The sequence below is a fragment of the Mandrillus leucophaeus genome, unplaced genomic scaffold, assembly GCF_000951045.1.
Source record: "Mandrillus leucophaeus isolate KB7577 unplaced genomic scaffold, Mleu.le_1.0 Scaffold987, whole genome shotgun sequence".
Taxonomy (NCBI): Eukaryota; Metazoa; Chordata; class Mammalia; order Primates; family Cercopithecidae; genus Mandrillus; species Mandrillus leucophaeus.
The window spans coordinates 789,773-810,314 of record NW_012110774.1 but is presented as its reverse complement, the minus strand read 5'-3'; the positions used below and the strand labels follow the sequence as shown (position 1 = coordinate 810,314).

The following is a 20,542-nucleotide window of genomic DNA, read 5'->3' as shown; positions in this document are numbered from 1 at the left end:
TTTTTCTTTTTGAGATGGAGTCTCGCTCTGTCACCCAGGCTGGAGTGCAGTGGCGCAATCTCAGCTTACTGCGAACTCCGCCTCCGAGGTTCACGCCATTCTCCTGCCTCAGCCTCCCTAGTAACTGGGACTACAGGCCCCTACCACCACGCCCTGCTAATTTTTTGTATTTTTAGTAGAGACAGGGTTTCACCGTGTTAGCCAGGATGGTCTTGATCTCCTGACCTTGTGATCTGCCCACCTCGGCCTCCCAAGTGCTAGGATTACAGGCTTGAACCACTGCGCCCGACCTGTTTACACTATTAAAAATAATTAAAAATTTTGCTTAGGGCTGGGCGTGATGGCTCACACTTGAAATCACAGCACTTTGGGAGGCCATAGTAGGCAGATCACCTCAGGTCAGAAGTTCAAGACCAGCCTGGCCAACATGGTGAAATCCTGTATCTATTAAAAATACAAAAATCAGCTGGGTGAGGTGGCATGTGCCTGTAATCCCAGCTACTCAGGAGGCTGAGGCAGGAGACCCGCTTGAAACCCGGGAGGCAGAGAGGTTGCAGTGAGCCGAGATCATGCCACTGCTCTCCAGCCTGGGTGACAGAGCAAGACCCCATCCCAAAAAAAAAAAAAACTTGCTTAGGACAAATTTTAACTCAGGTCTTTATTAAATTTAAAATTAGTAAGTCAGTTAATTGTTAACATTGCCCTCTTCTTCCTCCCCAACAGGAAGCCTCCTTGGTGCAGGATTGATTGATTAATCATTTTGTTTGTTTTTAAGTAGCAGAGGTCGGAGAGGTGTGACATCTGAGGACCAAGTTCAAGAAGGGACTAAAGTGCTGAAACTTAAAACAAAAATGGTAAGATGTGGACATAGCACTCCTAAATGGTCCCCCTTTCCGTTTTGCCTTTCCTAAACACTTTTCTTAAATAATTCTTTTAGGCTGATAAAGAAAATATGAAGAGACCTGCAGAGAGCAAAAATAATACAATAGTGGAGAAAAATTGCATTCCTTTAAAACCTTCAAATGAACTAACCAATTCAACTGTAGTAATTGACACGCATAAATCTAAGGATAATAATCAGACTCCGCATTTGTTACTAACTGAAGGTGATCCCCAAAGTCAACATATGACATTAAGCCAGGCATTTCACCTTAAAAACAATGGTAAAAAGAAACAAATGACTACAGAAAAACCAAAGCAAGATGCTAACGTACCCAAGAAACCTGTGCTTGGATCTTATCGTGGCCAGATTGTTCAGTCTAAGATTAATTCATTTAGAAAACCTTTACAAGTCAAAGATGAGAGTTTTGCAGCAACAAAGAAACTTTCAGCCACTATCCCTAAGGCCACAAAGCCTCAGCCTGTAAACACCAGCAGTGTAACAGTGAAAAGTAATAGATCCTCCAATATGGCTGCCACTACTAAATTTGTGAGCACTACATCTCAGAACACACAACTTGTGCGACCTCCTATTAGAAGTCATCACAGTAATACCCAGGACACTGTGAAACAAGGCATCAGTAGAACCTCTGCCAATGTTACAATCCGGAAAGGGCCTCGTGAAAAAGAACTATTACAATCAAAAACAGCTTTATCTAGTGTCAAAACCAGTTCTTCTCAAAATATAATAAGAAATAAGACACTATCAAGATGCATAGCATCTGAAGTTGTAACCAGGCCTGTTTCATTGTCTAATGATAAACTGATGGAAAAGTCAAAGCCTGTTGACCAGCGAAGACATACTACAGGAAAAGCAACTGTTGATAGTAGGTCAGCTCAGCCCAAAGAAACCTCAGAAGAGAGAAAGTAAGTAGATGTAATTTTCCTTATTACCTTAGTTTTCAATCAAGTACTGTTTGTAGATTTGGCTTATAATTTCCTTGACTGCATTAGAATTTTCTTTCATGGTTTCTCTTCTGTCGTATGCAGGCAAATTTATATTGTGGAGCAATATGACCTAAAAGTTTTTGTGTTTGAATATGTTTTCTAAGGTTGCTTTTTTAAAATCTAAGGTAAATGCTTTAATAATAGTTGGGAAATAACTTTATAATCTCAAATCAAAAAATGCAGTAATGGAGTCATTGAGCATAATTGACCTTGATATGTTTAATATTTCATCAAGCTTGTGAACTATATATATGCCACTAGAGTAAGATTACTTAAAAATAATACTTTTTCTTTTTTTTTTTTAACTTTTCCTCTATTTGACAGAGTTCTGACAGCGATTTCAAAGTAATATTTATATCTGCTTCTAACTATAGAGCTCGTCTGAGTGAGTGGAAAGCTGGCAAAGGAAGAGTTCTGAAAAGGCCCCCTAACTCAGTAGTTACTCAGCATGAGCCTGAAGGACAAAATGAAAAACCAGTTGGGTCTTTTTGGACTACCATGGCAGAAGAAGATGAACAAAGATTATTTACTGAAAAAGTAAACAACACATTTTCTGAATGCCTGAACTTGATTAATGAGGTAGAGTCTTTATATTTGCTTAGCATTTTATAGTTTGCAAATTACCTTCATAAACATTGTTTCATTAAATCATATTGTCAGTCTTTTTGACCAGGAGATGTTGGTAATACTATGTTGACTTAACATTAACTGTGAGATTATTTTAACAATTACTTAATTGTGAGATACACTGCTTCGTTCATTAATTGTGAGCTTATTAGCCTTTAATTGACTACATTTTGCATTGAGTTCATATAAATATACAGGTTGAGTATCCCTTATCCAAAATGCTTGGGACCAGAAGTAACTGAAAATGTTTTTTGTTGGATTTTGGAATATTTGCATGTACATAATGAGTTATCTTGGGGATGAGATCCACAGAATTGATTTACGTTTGTTTTTTGCTTTTGAGACAGAGTCTCACTCTCACCCAAGCTGGAGTGCAGTGGTATGATCTCAGCTCACTGTAACTTCTGCCTCCTGGGTTGAAGCCATTCTGCCTCAACCTCCAGAGTAGCTGGGATTACAAGCGTGCACCACATGCCTGGCTAATTTTTTGTATTTTTAGTAGGGACGGAGTTTCACCATGTTGGCCAGGCTGGTCTTAAACTCCTGGCCTCATATGATCCACCCGCCTCAGCCTCCCAAAGTGCTGGGATTACAGGTGTGAGCCACTGCGCTCGGCCTCATTTATGTTTTATATATAGCTTATACATGTAGCCTAAAGATATAATATTTTTTATAATTTTGTGCATGAAACAAAGTTTGTGTACTTTGAACCATCAGAAAACTAAGGTGTCACTTTGTCAGCCACCCATGGGATAGTCTGGTTGTTTGGCAACACCATCATTCCTCACTCTGAATTACTATGCTACCAACAAGCAATTATTCTCTTGCACTTATTCACACATAATTACTTAACAATTTAAAAAAAGACACATTAATACAGTGAAAAATATGTTCAGAGTAACTAAGCAGCACATCAGAACACCTGTATCAGCTGTTAGACAATAGCAACAACAAACAGCAGCATGTTTTCAATCTCCATCTATGATGTTGTGTTTAATTAAGAGGTATTTTACACTGTATTTTATTTTTTTAGGTGAGAAGAAACATCAGAAGCAGTTGAAGGACCAGGAAGTGGGTCCTCTAGGGATAAGGAGTCATTCTGCTGGATGGCTTTTTAAGATGTTTACTTCAGAGTCACTTGTCTCATTAGCAGTGGTTTTTGTCTTAGAAGTTTCTGTTTGATTTTATAAAGGAACATGATATCTTTTTCTGTTCTGAATAAATGCTGCTCTAGTTCTTCAATAAGCCTGTCACATGTTTTCACCTTGTCACCTATAGGTACATTGTCTGCAGTGTTAATGATGGTCATCTTCATTGTGATGTTGATACTCAAAAGTTTTCGATTTCAGATTTTGGATTTTCAGATTAGGGATACTCAACCTGTATCAAAGGGATAATTGGATTTTTTTTACTGAATTACAAATATTTGATTCCTCTGAGATAATTAATGTGTAATACCCTGAGGTGATATTATTGCTTCTAATATTTTGTTTCTTACATCTATTCATCATATTTACACATTATTTCTTACGTTCATTACACATTTTACCAAAGACTAGCAACACAAATGTTGTGTGAGTCATTATTATCACAGATTAACTTACCTAAAATACTCAAAATCACATTCATCTGGCCAGGTGGGGTGGCTCACGCCTGTAATCCCAGCATTTTGGGAGGCCAAGGTGGGCTGATCACCCGAGGTCAGGAGTTTGAGACCAGCCTGGCCAACATGGTGAAACCCTATCTCTACTAAAAATACAAAAATTAGCTGGGCATGGTGGTGGGCACCTGTAATCTCAGCTACTCGGAAGGCTGAGACAGGAGAATCACTTGAACCTGGGAGACCAGAGGTTGCAGTGAGCCGAGATCGTGCCATTGCACTCCAGCCTGGGCAACAAGAGCAAAACTCTGTCTCAAAAAAAGAAAAACAAACAAAAACCCATTCATCTAAGCCAACATCATGTTTTTGAATTTATTGCAGAATTTTGCTATTTAGACCAAAATCCTATGGAGTATAATAATCAGCTCCAGAACAATACTATGTTTAATAGTAGACAATATCTTTGTTTCCTGACTGCTCTTTAATCTTGTTTTGGTCACCCACTAGTATGTAAGATCCATAACAAAACTGAATTCAAGGTATTATTTCAAACCTTACTCTACTCTTCATGAGCATCTTGTAACTTCTTGTGGTTCTGAACACCAGTAAAAGTTACAATCAGGAAAACTGATTCTCTAATAGAATAGAATCAGAGTTTATTTCTGCTCAGTTGAAGTTTTTCCTTTTGATACTATGAATTTTTTCTGCCCTAGTATTTAACTGTGTGTAACTCTGACATAAACCATTACAGATTCATTTTAATCTTAATATCAAAACCTGATGAAGACAATTAAGAGGAAAAAAAACTCTGCAGGCTATTCTGACTCATAAATATTTGGTTTAAGGTATTAACAAATGGAATCCCTCAATATATATGAGAATAAAATCAAGACCAAATAAATGTTCCTTTTTTACTAATAAATGTCTCAACTAATATTTCATTTTTTTGTTCTATGCTTATGGCTATCTTTATCATTGATCTTGACTATAGTAGGCTCAATTATTGTTCATAGTTTGTAAGCTAAAAAATATTACACACATTATTTCTTGCTCTTTTAGGGATGTCCAAAAGAAGACATACTGGTCACACTGAATGACCTGATTAAAAATATTCCAGATGCCAAAAAGCTTGTTAAGTATTGGATATGTCTTGCACTTATTGAACCACTCACAAGTCCTATTGAAAATATTATTGCAATCTATGAGAAAGCCATTCTGGCAGGGGCTCAGGTAAGATAAACATTTGCTGATCTTTACGATTACAGTGTAGCAGACAATTTGGAATTAATTTGAAACACATCACAACATAGCTTGAGAAAATTGTGGTTGTATGTGTAGTAGTTGTAAATGTTTAAAGGCCACAAAGATTGCTGTTTGTTGGCCTTCTAAGTCTTTTATTCCTGTACTGGGAATAATCAGACTTTAGAAAGTGGGTATAAGCTGAAATGTATATTTAATGAAACTTTCTGCATGAAATGTCTTAGCATATTATTGTATGCATTTCCTGGTTGGAAATCTGGAAGACTGAATGTAATATTAAAATTTGTTTATTGAATATAAAGCAAAAGGGATGAAATTAGCTTTTTAAATGTTATCAAGCTCTCTTGGTTTTGTGAGAGAACTCTTTCACCTTAAGAGTAAACCCAGGCCGGGTGCGGTGGCTCAAGCCTGTAATCCCAGCACTTTGGGAGGCCGAGATGGGCGGATCACGAGGTCAGGAGATCGAGACCATCCTGGCTTACACAGTGAAACCCCGTCTCTACAAAAATAGAAAAAACTAGCCGAACGAGGTGGCGGGCGCCTGTAGTCCCAGCTACTAGGGAGGCTGAGGCAGGAGAATGGCGTAAACCTGGGAGGCGGAGCTTGCAGTGAGCCGAGATCGCGCCACTGCGCTCCAGCCTGGGACGACAGAGCAAGACTCTGTCTCAAAAAAAGAAAAAAAAAAAAGTAAACCCAAATGTACTGCTATATCTACACTGTATAGATTGATCCTGTCTGCATACAGAAAATGGCAATAAACCAGTTTCTCGAACATTATTACCTCTATAACGGTTTGATACCATACTCCTTACCTCTTCCAGCCTATTGATACACAAAGCTTTGGGTGTAGAATAAATCATTTCTTGAGTTTGTGTGGTTGGGTTTTTTTTTTTTTTTCGTGGATACATGTTCTTAAAATATGTTTCGTTTTAATCCAGGTTTCTCAGAAACACATTCTTGGAGATTGTTTACATAGATAATTTTTTTAAACTCTTTTTTTTTTCTGTCGCCCAGGCTGGAGTGCAGTGGCCGGATCTCAGCTCACTGCAAGCTCCGCCTCCCGGGTTTACGCCATTCTCCTGCCTCAGCCTCCCTAGTAGCTGGGACTACAGGCGCCCGCCAACTCGCCCGGCTAGTTTTTTGTATTTTTTAGTAGAGACGGGGTTTCACCGTGTTAGCCAGGATGGTCTCGATCTCCTGACCTCATGATCCGCCCGTCTCGGCCTCCCAAAGTGCTGGGATTACAGGCTTGAGCCACCGCGCCCGGCTTACACTCCTTTTTTTAAGAAAGATGTATTCACCGTTGTCTCAACAAAATCAACAAATGCTATTTGACTTTTCACTTAAGTAAAAAATCAGATATTCAGCAGATAGTCTCTCAGTGGCTATCATGTGTAAAACTCTTTTCAGAATGGTAATTATATTTGATAGATGCTACCTGGAAAGGAGTGTTAGGCCCCTACTATGTTGTATCAGAAGGGACATTACTTAAGGCAACTAAGGACATTGTAGCAAGGATGCAAAGTTGGAGCCAAGGCTCACATACAAAGCAATAATGTAAATGGAAAGATACAACACCAGAGGAGAAGCTGCTGGAAAACAAGAATCAAAATTAGCCAAGATGGCTGGGCACAGTAGTAGATACCTATAGTTCCAACTACTTGGGAGGCCAAGGTGGGAGGATTGCATAAGCCCAGGAGTTTAGGCAACACAGACCCTATCTCTTAAAATTAGTGGCCAGGCATGATGGTTCACGGCTGTAATCCCAGCACGTTGGGAGGCGGAGGTGGGAGGATCGTTTGAGTCCAAGAGTTCAAGACCAGCCTGGGCAAGATGGTGAGACCCCATCTCTGCAAAAAAAAAAATTTAAAGTTTTTTTGGTGGTAGACAGTTGTGGTCACAGCTATGCGGAAAGCTGAAGTGGAAGAATTGCTTGAGCTCTAGAGTTCAAGACCAGTGAGCCATGATTGTGCCACTGCACTCCATCCTGAGTTGACAGAGCAACACCCTGTCTCAAAAAAAAAAAAAAGCCGAGAAAACTGAAAGCAGGATAGCTGAGTAATTCAGGACTAAGTTCTGGAACTAAGAATGTGAATTACACCTTCCCTAATCTTCATTGTTTTGGGTGGAACATAGTAAACGCTTATAATATCTGATAAATAATGGGCTCTTAATAAATTCGTGAATGAATATGTTAAGATGATCAACCTTAAGCTCTTCAGAGATACATTTCATAGCATATGAAACAAAAATATAACCGTAGACTTAAATGTAAGAGAAAAGGAGCAAAGCTTAAGTAAAATTATGGGGGAAGTTGTTAAATGTGAAAATCTACGCTGGGCGTTGTGGCTCACACCTGTAATCCCAGCGCTTTGGGAGGCCAAGGCGGGCGAATCATGAGGTCAGGAGTTCAAGGCCAGCCTGGCCAGCATGGTGAAACCCTGTCTCTACTAAAAATACAAAAAATTAGCTGGGCATGGTGGTATGCGCCTGTAGTCCCAGCTACTGGAGAGGCTGAGGCAGGAGAATCACTTGAACCTGGGAGGCGGAAGTTGCAGTGAGCCGAGATTGCCCTGCTGCATTCCAGCCTGGCGATAGACGGAGACTGTCTCAAAAAAAAAAGAATTCTATCCTTCATTTTTAGTCTATAAATTGGAAAAGACAGCCATTTTTCTTTTATTTTTCTTTTTTCTTTTTTTTTTTTTTTTTTTGAAATGGAGTCTCGCTGTGTCGCCCAGGCTGGAGTGCAGTGGCGCAATCTTGGCTTACTGCACATCCGCCTCCCGGGTTCACGCCATTCTCCTGCCTCAGCCTCTCGAGTAGCTGGGACTACAGGTGCCCGCCCCCACGCCTGGCTTATTTTTTTATATTTTTAGTAGAGACAGGGTTTCACCGTGTTAGCCAGGATGGTCTCAATCTCTCGACCTCGTGATCCGCCTGCGGCCTTCCAAAGTGCTGGGATTACATACGTGAGCCACCGCGCCCAGCCAAGACAGCCATTTTTCAATCTTAATTATTAAGTGGTCTGAGAAGCATGGTTTAAGAGCCACTCCCTTACTTCAAAATACGGTATGAAGTTTTAATCACAACTTGGATACCTAGTTAATGTCAGAGAAAATAAAACTTACATGGATCTGCTTTATTCATTTAAAAAATTAAGCCTATTGAAGAGATGCGACACACGATTGTAGATATTCTAACAATGAAGAGTCAAGAGAAAGCTAATTTAGGTAAGTTTTACTTCTTTTATTTCCTTCAAGTGCATTGTAGTTTTTTTGTTGTTGTTGTTTTTTAACTTTTAAGATCAGGAATACATGTGCAGGATGTGCAGGTTTGTTATAAAGGTAAATGTGTGTCATGGGGGGTTGTTTTACAGCTTATTTCTTCACCGAGGTATTAAGCCTCGTGTCCATTATTTTTCCTGATCCTCGCCCTTCTCCACCCTCCCATGTGCACCAGTGTGTGTGTTCTTGAGGTGTCCATGTGTTCTCATCACTTAACTCCCACATGCAGTATTTGGTTTTCTGTTCCTGTGTTTGTTTGCTCAGGATAATGGCCTCCAGCTCCATCCATGTTCCTGCAAAGCACATGATCTCGTTCCTTTTTATGGCTGCATAGTATTCCATGGTGTATGTGTACCACATTTTCTTTATCCAGTCTATCATTGATGGGCATCTGGATTGATTCTATGCCTTTGCTATTGTGAATAGTGCTGCAGTAAACATATGCGTGCATGTGTCTTTATAGTAGAATGATTTTATAATCCTTTGGGTATATACCCAGTAATGGGATTACTAGATTGAAAGTATTTCTGTCTCTAGGTCTTTGAGGAATCGCCACACTGTCTTCCACAATGGTTGAACTAATTTACTCTCCCACTAACAATGTAAACGCATTCCGTTTTCTCCACAACTGTGCCAGCATCTGTTATTTTGTGTCCTTTTAAGGATAGCCATTCTGACTGGTGTGAGATGGTATTTCATTGTGAATTGTAATTTTATTGTTTCTTTGCTGAATTAGTTTTCCTTTTATCTTTTTTGATTATTAAAATATATAGGTTGTTTTCTTTCCTCCTACTTCCGTTGACCTACCTCTGAGATAAAGTGGCTTTATGTAGTATTTTTAATCAGGAGATCTGGCTTAATATTTAGATTTGTCACTGAATGTCTGTGAAAGTTGCATCGTCTCTCTAGGCTTTAATTGTCTGCCTTAAAAATGAGGCAGTTTGACTAGATATCTAGACTTTTCACCTGTTACATTCTGTGATCTGTTGTGTTGGCTAGAAGAGCTCATTCAGGAATTCTTTTTGCTGGGGATAGTAGATGGAGATAAGAGATTCATTAGTTGCCAGTCATAAAAACATTTTAAGATTCAGATAAAGTTTATGCCAGTTGATATGACTTTAGGCAAAAAATACCCTCTTTTCTGTAAAATACAGATTTTTGGGGACCATTGAATGAAATAATATAAAGTTTCATAGTTGATGACACATAGAAAATTCATTAAACTGTAGTCATTACTTAACTTTAGAAAAATGGTTTCCAATTATTTGCTATAACCGTATATTTTACAGTCAACAAATATTTGAGTGCATATTATATACCACCGCCTATGTATCTAGTTGTTTTCTTTTTATTAATTTTAACAAGAGTCAAACAGTTTGAACTTTTTCTTTCTTTTTTTTTTTGAGAGAGTCTTGCTCTGTTGCCCAGGCTGGAATTCAGGGGCGCAATCTCGGCTCACTGCAACCTCCGCCTCCTGGGTTCAAGCGATTCTCCTGCCTCAGCCTCCTGAGTAGCTGGGATTACAGGCATGCGCCGCCAAGCCCATCTAATTTTGTATTTTTAGTAGAGATGGGGTTTTGCCATGTTAGGCAGGCTGGTCTTTACCTCCTGACCTCAGGTGATCCGTCCACCTTGGCCTTCCAAAGTGCTGGGATGACAGGTGTGAGCCACAGTGCCTGGCCAACAGTTTGAACTTTTTGCTTTCCAGAACAGTATTAGTACCCTTTTAGTATGCAAAATTAATTTAAGATGTAGAGATCTAGGTTGAAGGGCTAAACCTTAAAAAAAAAATCGAAGAGCATACTAAAGTTCTAAATTAAGGCCAGGCTCGGTGGCTCACGCCTGTAATCCCAGCACTTTGGGAGGCCGAGGTGGGCAGATCGCCAGGTCAGGATATGGAGACCATCCTGGCTAACACAGTGAAACCCTGTCTCTACTAAAAATACAAAAAATTAGCTGGGCGTGGTGGCGGGCGCCTGTGGACACAGCTACTCGGGAGGCTGAGGCAGGAGAATGGCGTGAACCTGGGAGGCAGAGCTTGCAGTGAGCTGAGATTGCGCCAATGCACTCCAGCCTGGGCGACAGAGCAAGACTGTGTCTCAAAAAAAAAAAAAAAAGGTCTAAATTAAGTACGTTATGTGAGTTTTTGATTACATGTATTAACTGAAAAAAACAAAAGTCTGTTCATTGGTGTTAATATGTTAATGGCTGTGCTAATTACTATGCTAATGGCTATGTTGGAGGTCATGCTTCTAATGGCAGTGTGCTTAGTTCATCAGGCATTATTTCAATTTATGGTGACTGCTAATATGTACCAAGGTAACATACGGAACATCTATATGATCTGATCTTACTAGTAGTATTTAGTGAAGGAGCTTGAGAAGCACGGAGAGAAGGGGAAACCGAGGAAAGACTAGTATACCACAAACAAAAGGAGGAGAAAAGTTTAAGAATAACCCAGTCCTGGCCGGGCACGGTGGCTCATGCCTTTGTAATCCCAGCACTTTGGGAGGCCGAGGCGGGTGGATCATGAGGTCAAGAGATTGAGACCATGCTGGCCAACATGATGAAACCCCGTCTCCACTAAAACTACAAAAATTAGCTGGGCGTGGTGGCACATGCCTGTAATCCCAGCTACTCGGGGGGCTGAGGCAGGAGAGTATCTTGAACCCGGGAAGTGGAGGTTGCGGTGAGCTGAGATCGTACCACTGCACTCCAACCTGGTGACAGAGTGAGACTCCGTGTCAAAAAAAAAAAAAAAAAAAAAAAAAGAAAAGAATAACCCCGTCCTGTCTCTTATTCACAAAAGACAGCGAAGTGGAAATTCAAATTTCATAAAAAGGTCTCTTATAATTCTGTCTCTGGGAATACGTGGAAAGATGAAAGCAGTATTCTGATTAAGTTGCTCTTCCTATCTTATAGGATAATACTAGTTGGTGTTTTCTAGCAAGTATAATATTTGATTAGTCTTTAGATAGGGGAAGGAGCTATCCATAAACATGGTTTTCTTAAATGTATAATTGTAAGTTCTGGATATAAAACCAATTTCACAAGTCAGTTATCTGTGAACAGTAAAAGACTGTAAGTGGTCAAAGTAGTTCAGAAGAGGGTTAAAAAAAAAAAAAAAGGACAAATAATAAGAAACAAACACCACGTGGGTGTTTCACAGCTACCTCAAACACAAATAGCCAGACTTGAACACATAATTTTCCCCTAAACTTGATTCTTCTTTTAGTTCTCTGTCTTAATGAATGGCCCTGTCTGGTTGTCCAGGTCAGAATCTTGGTGTGATTGTTTACTCCTTCTTTCTTTCCCAGTTCCCAACCCTTTTTCCCCAGCTGATCAAATTCAGTTTAACTTCCTAAGTATCTCTTAAGATCTATCTACTTCACTCCATCCTTACTCTCTTTTCCATAATCAAGATGACCTACACTCTTACCTAGACTATAACAGTGGCCTTCAAACTTAAGTTTCCTGCCTCTCTGCTCTTGCTTCATTCCAATCCATTCTCAACACTGCAGCCTAAATGCTCTGTCACTCATCTGCATAAATTCCTGAGTCCAGCCTCTTCTCTTTCCCTCTCCCCTACATCCCTGAATTTCTCTTTTTTTTTTTTCCATTTCCTGAAAGGGGTTATACTCTCTTTTCCCTCCAGGTCTCTCCGAGACAATCTTCTGCTTTTTCTTAATTTCTACTTATCCTTTAGACTTCAGTTCAAATGTCACTTCCTTGGAGTAGCCTTCCCTGATGATTTCCCTGATATACCATCCCCTCTCCTCTCAGCCTAGGTTTAGTGCACCTGTTTTGTACTCCCTTTTTCTTCCCTATGCAATATTTGATGCATTTGATTGCTTTCTATTTAGTTGTTTGTCCTGTCTTTTGCATTATGTAAACTCAATAGATAAGGACAATGTCTGATGTTCTTGACCATTGAGTCTCCTGTGCTAATGCAATGCCTGGCACATATTTGGCACTTAAATATTTGTTGAATTAATCTGTATTCTTTTCTCTCTTCTTCAACTTCCACTTAAAACTCAGTCACTGTCGTGCAACTAAAACTTCTCTTAGTAAAAATTTTTAATAATTTTCCTAATAATTAAATCCAGAGGTTTTTTTCAGCTCAGTGGATTTACCAGGATGTCTCACAAGTATTTCCAGCCTAACATGTTTTGTTTTGAACCCTTTGTCTGCCCTCACTGCATTCCCATACCCAACATCCTTTTCCCATACCCAACATCCCTTTCTCCCACAAAAGAAAAGAAAAACCCTTCTCTGGCATTTATGACTCTTACGAAATTTTAGACAAGATGCTTCTAACACATTTGCACACTCATTTCTACACAGTCATGCATTCATTTGTTAATAAGTTCTGACTTGGGTGGATGTGGTGGCTCACGCCTATAATCCCAACACCAGAGGGCCAAGGTGGAAGAATCGCTTGAGGTCAAGAATTGGAGACCAGCCTTGGCAACATAGTGAGACCCCATCTCTACCAAAAAATGTAAAAATTAGCTGGGTATGGTGGCACACACCTGTAGTCCCAGCTACTTGGGAGGCTTTGGCAGGAGGATCACGTGAACCTGGGAATTTGGGGCTGCAGTGAGCTAAGATTATGCCACTGCACTCCATCCTGGGTGACAGAACAGCAGACACCCTGTCTCTAAAAAAAAAAAAAAGAATGTTCTCAGAAATATTTCTCAGATTGGACCCTTCCTTCCTGTCCGACCTCTTCCTTACTTAGGCTATTACAACAACCTTGTCATCTTGCCATCACAGATTGTTACTTTTCATTCTCTGCCATTCTAGACAGTCCTTTACATTGACCAAATTTAATTATATCTGTCTCTGGTGAATTGTTTTTACCAACCTTCTTTCATATAAAGCTCATTAAAATCCAGCTCTTGCTTACCTGCTTACCTATCTAAGCTCAATACCTCCTGCTCCCACTCCTAACCTTGCTCCTTACCCTATATTCTAAACACACTGGCTCTTTAATGTTATGTTAATAGATCGTTTTCTTTTATGTGCCATATGAAGGTTGTCTTCCTTGGTCTTGGTCAAGTGCTCATTTTTAAGACCCAGCCTAAATGTCGCTTGTCAAGCATTCCCTAACCATCTCCCTATAGCACAAGCAAAGTTAGTTGTTTCTTTTTGTGGGTTTTAATAATCCTTTGTTCTTATTTCATATATAGCATTTCTTTCATTTCATAATATTATTTGTTATATAGTTGGCAGCAGTATTTGCTGAGGAAAAGGAATGGTTCAGAGATGGCAATTGTGTTCTTTTATTTTGAAAATTTGGCCAACTAGGAATACCTTTAATGTCTTCTGATTTTGTTCTCAAAATTCAGCCAAAAGCTTAATCTATAAATGTATCTCCTATAGGAGAAAATATGGAGAAGGCTTGTGCAACCAAGGAAGAAGTCAAAGAAGTCAGTATTGAAGATACAGGTGTTGATGTAGATCCAGAAAAACTGGAAATGGAGAGTAAACATCATAGAAATTTGCTATTTCAAGATTGTGAAAAAGAGCAAGAGAACAAAACAAAAGATCCAACCCATGATGTTAAAACCCCCAATACAGAAACGAGGACAAGTTGCTTGATTAAATATAATGTGTCTAGTACGCCATACTTGCAAAGGTAAACTTTTAAAATGTACTATGATTTGTTTTCATGCTTGGGGATAATAAATATGGCATTTAAAAATCTTTGAGATAGCTTCAGATTACAGCTACCGTGTGTTAATATAGAAAAGTTTTCAGGCCAGGCATGGTATCTCACACCTGTAATTTCAGCACTTTGAAAGGAGGCCGAGGCAGACAGATCACTTGAGCCCAGGAGTTCAAGACTATCCTGGGCAAATCCCCATCTCTACAAAAAAATTGGCTGGGCAAGGTGGTGTGTGCCTGTAGGCCCAGCTATCTGGGAGGCTGAGGTGGGAGGATCACTTCATCTCAGGAGGCAGAGGTTGCAGTTAGCCAGGATCATGCCACTGCACTCCAGCCTGGATGACAGAGCAAGACCCTGTCTCAGAACAAAAAAGAATACAGAAAAGTTTTTAAACAACTAGAATGTCATGAGAACATTTCACCTCTTAAATACTGTATTTACTTTCACTAACTATTGCCATGTTGAAAAAGAAAACTTTTTTTAAATTTTACTTGAATCTGTGTGTTATTAATAAGAGTAGGTTTTGGCATTCAGGAATTAGCCAGTTCTACAGATACTCAGGTATCTACTGTGTACAGGTTGTAATGACGGATTGAGAAAAGGGTAAGTTTCTCACTTCAATGAGCTTATAGTACCTCTCTAAAAGACAATTACATGCTTTTACGTGGTTATAACATACAAGCTATATAGTATGGTACATATCATGAAAGTACAGAGTAAAAATGTTAACATGTTTTTGAACTCTGGGAATATTGTTTTAATTTTCAGTGTGAAAAAGAAGGTGCAGTTTGATGAAACAAATTCCGCATTTAAAGAGCTGAAGTTTTTAACACCAGTGAGACGTTCTCGACGTCTTCAAGAGAAAACTTCTAAATTGCCAGATATGTTAAAAGATCATTATCCTTGTGTGTCTTCATTGGAACAGCTAACGGAGTTGGGAAGAGAAACCGATGCTTTTGTATGCCGCCCTAATGCAGCATTGTGCCGAGTGTACTATGAGGCTGAAATACCATAAGAGAAATAAAGCTCTTATAGGGAACGGGGTTTTTATTATGTGTGGGGTATTTTGTTTTGAGTAGCTTTATATTGCCCTTAGGTCTGGAGTTGGCCATGTACCTATGTATCCTAAGTATTCACGGCAGTGAGCTCCTTTATTAACATTCATGTTATGGCAAGAGTTGTCCTGCTGTGCATTGGAAAGCTAATCCCACCTTGTCAATCTCAACCGACTGTTTTTTTTTCTTTAAGATAGGTAAATTTTGCCAGCTAGTTTACTATGTTCCTTGAATATAAACAGGTTATAATACTACCCTGTTCACTTTACTAAATATAAGTACAGTAATGATGCATTATTAGCAAATGAGGTATTCTAGGTAAAATGTGTATGTTTGCCTTGACATGTTTTTAAAAGTGATGATGTACCTCTGCCTTTAAACAGAATGCTTTTTTTTTTTTTTTTTTTTTTTTTGGCCTTTCTTGGATTAATCAAAAATTGTATAGAATGACTCACTTGGAGTACTAAGACACAGGAGGTTTAGCCTGCTTTCTTACCAAATTCATGTTACCCAGACTTGTGTTCTCTTGTGTCCCTTGGACTGTCTGTTGATTGATGAAAAGTGTACTGTCACTTTTTGTCAGTAGTAGTCTGTGGTCTCGTGGCCTCTTTAGATTATAATTGGGGTCACCAAGAAGGATACTTAATTAAATATCCCCATTTCTAAGAGAAGATACTTTGTGTGAGAAAGGAAAGATGCCAGATTTAGTGGTTTAACTTCTGTAACTTCACTTGATAGATTTTAAACAATTAGAATGGAGTTAGGGAAAGAATATATCATACTGAATAAATGTCATTCTAGTTTAGACAGCATTTCTAAAATACCTGATACTAATACTTGTTTTGTTCCCTGTAACATAAAAACTTCACTGTTAAGTCATGTCCCCTGAAACATGGTAGTTACCTACACAGTTTTCTCTTCACACATAAATAACACTACTAAAGTTGTTTTGTAAGGTTCCAAACTGATAATTATATGGCACATATCTGTCAACTCTGCAGTTTCAAATAAATGACTTTTTAATTGTAAAAGATTAGTTTAAAAACTGTATGAATGTGGTTGAAGATCACATGCTTAGTCGTTTTTATGTTCATTCCATTTGTATATCTCTTTTTCTATTTATTGACTTCTCATGTTCTAGAGAGTAGGACTTTTATTCTGTGTACCTTATATATACAATTAAAATATCTGTATAATGATGTTTCAATGAAGTTTATTTCAACAATTTTATGAAATGCAGTTTAACCACAGTGAATGAATTTTAGCTTTCCTTTTGAAATATGAAATACATTGTAAGATTCGACTTGAGGTTTTTGACACTGAAGTACATGCTTAATGGTATATTTTCAAAAATCATCAGTCTACTTATATAAACTTTACCTAATTTTTTTCACTTTAACAAAAACATAACTATGCCTTTTTTCATACTTTGACCCAAAATAATGCCATTTTGAAATAAAGTTCAAGCTTTGATACACTCTCAGCTTTTTAATATCCATACAATATAATTCATTTGTCTGTATAGCATAGCTTGAAATGCCTTTGTAAAGAGAACTCAAGATAGAACTTTTACCTGAGGGGAAAATCTGTCTCTAAATAGTCCTAGTTCTAACATTCAACCAGAGGTCTTACTCCTTTTCTGATGCTTAAGGACAGCTATGTTATCTCTCCCCTAGGTTTGTTCCAAGCTAAATGATGTGATACCGTGCATAAGCATCCAGTAGAGACAGAACAGGGACCCCTCTTAAGGGCCTGCTTGGATCTTCCCATGCATAGTAATAAAGGAAAAATCTTGAGTCTCTTCAAGGGAAATTCCATGTACCTAGCTAGCCTCAAAACAGTAAATTGAGCAGCCTGGAATAAAGAAAAAATGTTTGATTCCCTATAGAAATGAAAGATAACATCTTGACATGTTGAATGTTTTGGAAACACAGATCCATACCAGATGAAAATGCCAACCACTGTAACGGGGACCTCAGATAAGGGGAAACAGGACTGACTCTAACCACAATTCTTTGTTCTAAATTTCTTCCTGAGGGGCCTAGAGAGAATCATGCCCACAGGCCAAATCTTAACATGCCTTTCTGCTGACCCCAGGTTTTTAGACAAAGCCCTACTTTATCCATTGCAAAGCTCTGAATCTACCTATGACCTGTAAGCCCCTGCTTCCAGGTAACCACCTTTTTGGGCCAAACCAATTATAACCTCCATGTATTGATTTATGATTTTGTCTGTAACTTCCACTTTCCTAAAGGGTACCCCTGCCATTAAAAACCCTGTCTTCTAGCTGGGCGCAGTGGCTCACGCCTGTAATCCCAACACTTTGGGAGGCCGAGGCGGGTGGGCTGAGGCAGGAGAGCCTCTTGAGTAGCTGAGATTACAGGTGCCCACCACCATGCCCAGCTAATTTTTGTATTTTTAGTAGAGGTGGGATTTCGCCATGTTGGCCAGGCTGGTTTTGAACTCCTGACCTCAGGTGATCCGCCCACCTTGGCCTCCCAAAGTGCTGGGACTACAGACCTGAGCCATCGCGCCCGGCCTAAAAAAATTTTTTTTGGGGGGGGGATACCAAATTTCTTTATTTGAAGGAATGGTACAAATCAAAGAACATAAGTGGACGTTTTGGTACAACTTATAGAAAAGGTAAAGGATACCCCAACATGCATGCACTGCCTTAGTGACCAGGGAAGTCACCCCATGGCTATGGGGAAATTAGCCTGAGGCTTAGCTTTCATTATCACTGTCTCCCAGGGTGTGCTTGTCAAAGAGATACTCTGCCAAGCCTGATTCGGGTGCTCCTATCTTGCGCGAGTTGGTCACGTGGTCACCTAATTCTTTGATGGCTTTCACCTGCTCATTCAGGTAATGTGTCTCAATGAAGTCACACAAATGAGGGTCATTTTTATCAGTGGCCAGTTTGTGCAGTTCCAGTAGTGACTGATTCACATTTTTTTCCAAATGTAATGCACACTCCATCGCATTCAGCCCGCTCTCCCACCCCAGTCCTCATAGTCTGGTTTCTTGATATCCTGAAGGAAGATTCGGCCACCTAGTTGTTCTGCAGCTTCATCAGTTTCTCGGCATGTTCCCTCTCCTCATGAGATTGGTGAAGAAAGTATTTGGCAAAATTTTTCAAGGCCACATCATCGCGGTCGAAGTAGCAAGACATGGACAGGTAAACGTTGGAGGCGCAGAGCTCCAGGCTGATCTGGCGGTTGATGGCGGCCTCTGAGTCCTGGTGTTAGTTCCGGCGCACCTGCGAGCTGGACCCGGTCGTCATGGCGGAGGCTAAGGCCAGGCGGCGGCGGCGGCGGCGGTGGCTGCACGACACAGGAGCGGCGGCGGGGGCCTTGGGGCGGTCCAAGGGCGCGGTGAAGAGGTGACGGAGGCGGGGACGAGGGCTGGGTGCCGTCCGAGCACTGTTGAAGCCGGAAACCCCGAAGACTCTCGGCGAAGAACGCCTGGCCTAAAACATTTTTAAACAAGCAAGAAAGGATTCAGTTTACCACTCATAAATTTATCTGAAACTAATCCTGAAGGTTTTATTCCAGTGGGAAAAACAAAAAATCTAGCTAGGCATGGTGGCACATACCTATAGCTCCAACTACTCATTAGGGTGAGGCAGGAGAGTCACTTGAGCCCAGGAGTTCAAGGCTAGTGTACACTGTGATCATGCCTGTGAATAGCTCCTATACTCCAGCCTGGCAACATAGCAAAACCCTGTCTCTGAAAGAAAAAAAAAGTAAGTCTGAGATGTTAAGAAAAGGGTTAGCCACGGGAGGAGGATTTGCTCCTGGTGTTACTGGATCTCCAACCTCCCCCACGCCGTTTTTTCCCTTCCTTGGAGATCTAGATGGTTCATGCCCACAGCTGCCCTGCCCTGCTGATGGTTCTCTGGTCATTCCAACTGCGGCAGTCTCTCCCTGCCTGCCTCTTCTCAGGATGCCACCTCTGCTGCCAGTGTGGGTGGGTGGACGTGGTGCCCCCCATCCTGCTGCTACTGCTGTTGCCAGTTTTTCCCTCAACTGCTGCCAAAACACATCGTGTGTCTTTTTATTACTATAAATTGATTGATAAAAGTTCAAATGTATGAACTTAAAAGTTCACTATTTAGCTCACAATGATATAATTACAAGTAATTAAAATTTTACTTTTTGTGAGTTTTATACCATAGAACCACTTTAAAAATAATTTTTCCTTAATAATAAAGTAATATATGCTCATTATAGAACATTTGAAAACAAAATTGCTCCATTCCTGTTCATCAGCTTGCGGTACAAAAGGAAATATCATTTGGTCAATATTAAATTAGATGATTATATAGGCTGGGCACGGTGGTTGATGCCTATAATCCCAGCATGTTGGGAGGCCAAGGCGGGCAGATCACCTGAGGTCAGGAGTTCAAGAGCAGCAGGGCCAACATCAAATCCCATCTCTACTAAAAAAAAAAAAAATACAAAAAATTAGCCAGGCATGTTGGCGGGCGCCTGAAGTCCCAGCTACTCGGGAGGCTGAGGCAGGAGAATGGCGTGAACCCGGGAGGCGGAATGTGCAGTGAACTGCGATCGCACCACTGCACTCCGGCCTGGGCGACAGAGTGAGACTCCGTCTCAAAAACAAAAACAAACAACAAAAAAGAAATTATAATAAAAATTGAATAGAAACAATTTAATGTAGTTCAATTTACTGTACATGTGTTGTTGAACAATTTGAAGATTTCTTTCAGATACCCATGACACTTCAGAGTGTAACTTCTAAAAATAAGCTTGTGCTTCCCTACAAAACCCAAAATATAAGAAAGCAATTCCCTAAAAAAACTAATATCCAGTCTATTTTCAGATTTCCCCAAGTGCCCACAAAATGTTTTTTATAGCCCTTCTTTTTCTGATTCAGAATCCAATCAAGATTCTTGCATTGTACTTGATTATGGCTTCTTTCATTCTACATTAACCCCCACATACCCTTTTGTTAAAAATGACATTGACTTTTTAAATTGATAGGGCTGGTTGTCCTGTAGAATGTAGATTGCCCTTTATTTTTTTCTGGACTATCTTTTCAAGGATGTTTAGATAAAACAGTCTTAGAAGGTGAAGACATCTCCCTCTGCAGCAAAGTAATTTAAAATCTTTTTATTGTAAAGAGCACATAAAATTTACCA

The 20,542-nt window shown here is 39.8% G+C and overlaps 1 protein-coding gene and 1 pseudogene across 4 annotated transcripts in view; one reads left to right on the top strand and one right to left on the bottom strand.

Annotated features, from left to right (window-relative positions):
* CKAP2 (cytoskeleton associated protein 2) overlaps positions 1-16,859 on the top strand; it is a 21,767-nt gene extending 4,908 nt beyond the window's left edge. For 2 of the 3 annotated variants that reach the window (XM_011971111.1, XM_011971112.1), the window contains exons 3-9: positions 779-854; positions 938-1,806; positions 2,262-2,466; positions 5,174-5,344; positions 8,535-8,604; positions 14,044-14,299; positions 15,098-16,859. In XM_011971111.1, the coding sequence (XP_011826501.1) occupies positions 779-854; positions 938-1,806; positions 2,262-2,466; positions 5,174-5,344; positions 8,535-8,604; positions 14,044-14,299; positions 15,098-15,344 (1,894 nt within the window). In that variant the 3' untranslated portion in view covers positions 15,345-16,859. Of the gene's footprint in view, positions 1-775; positions 855-937; positions 1,807-2,261; positions 2,467-5,173; positions 5,345-8,534; positions 8,605-14,043; positions 14,300-15,097 lie in introns of all 3 variants that reach the window. The other variant, XM_011971109.1, reaches the window with a different exon arrangement.
* A 1,099-nt stretch (positions 16,860-17,958) lies between these two features.
* On the bottom strand, positions 17,959-19,286 carry LOC105532820 (annotated as a pseudogene). The gene is made up of 2 exons (XR_001005048.1): positions 19,188-19,286; positions 17,959-18,850 (listed from the first exon to the last, which is right to left on the bottom strand). The product of XR_001005048.1 is annotated as a ferritin heavy chain pseudogene (transcript).
* Positions 19,287-20,542: the final 1,256 nt, after the last annotated feature.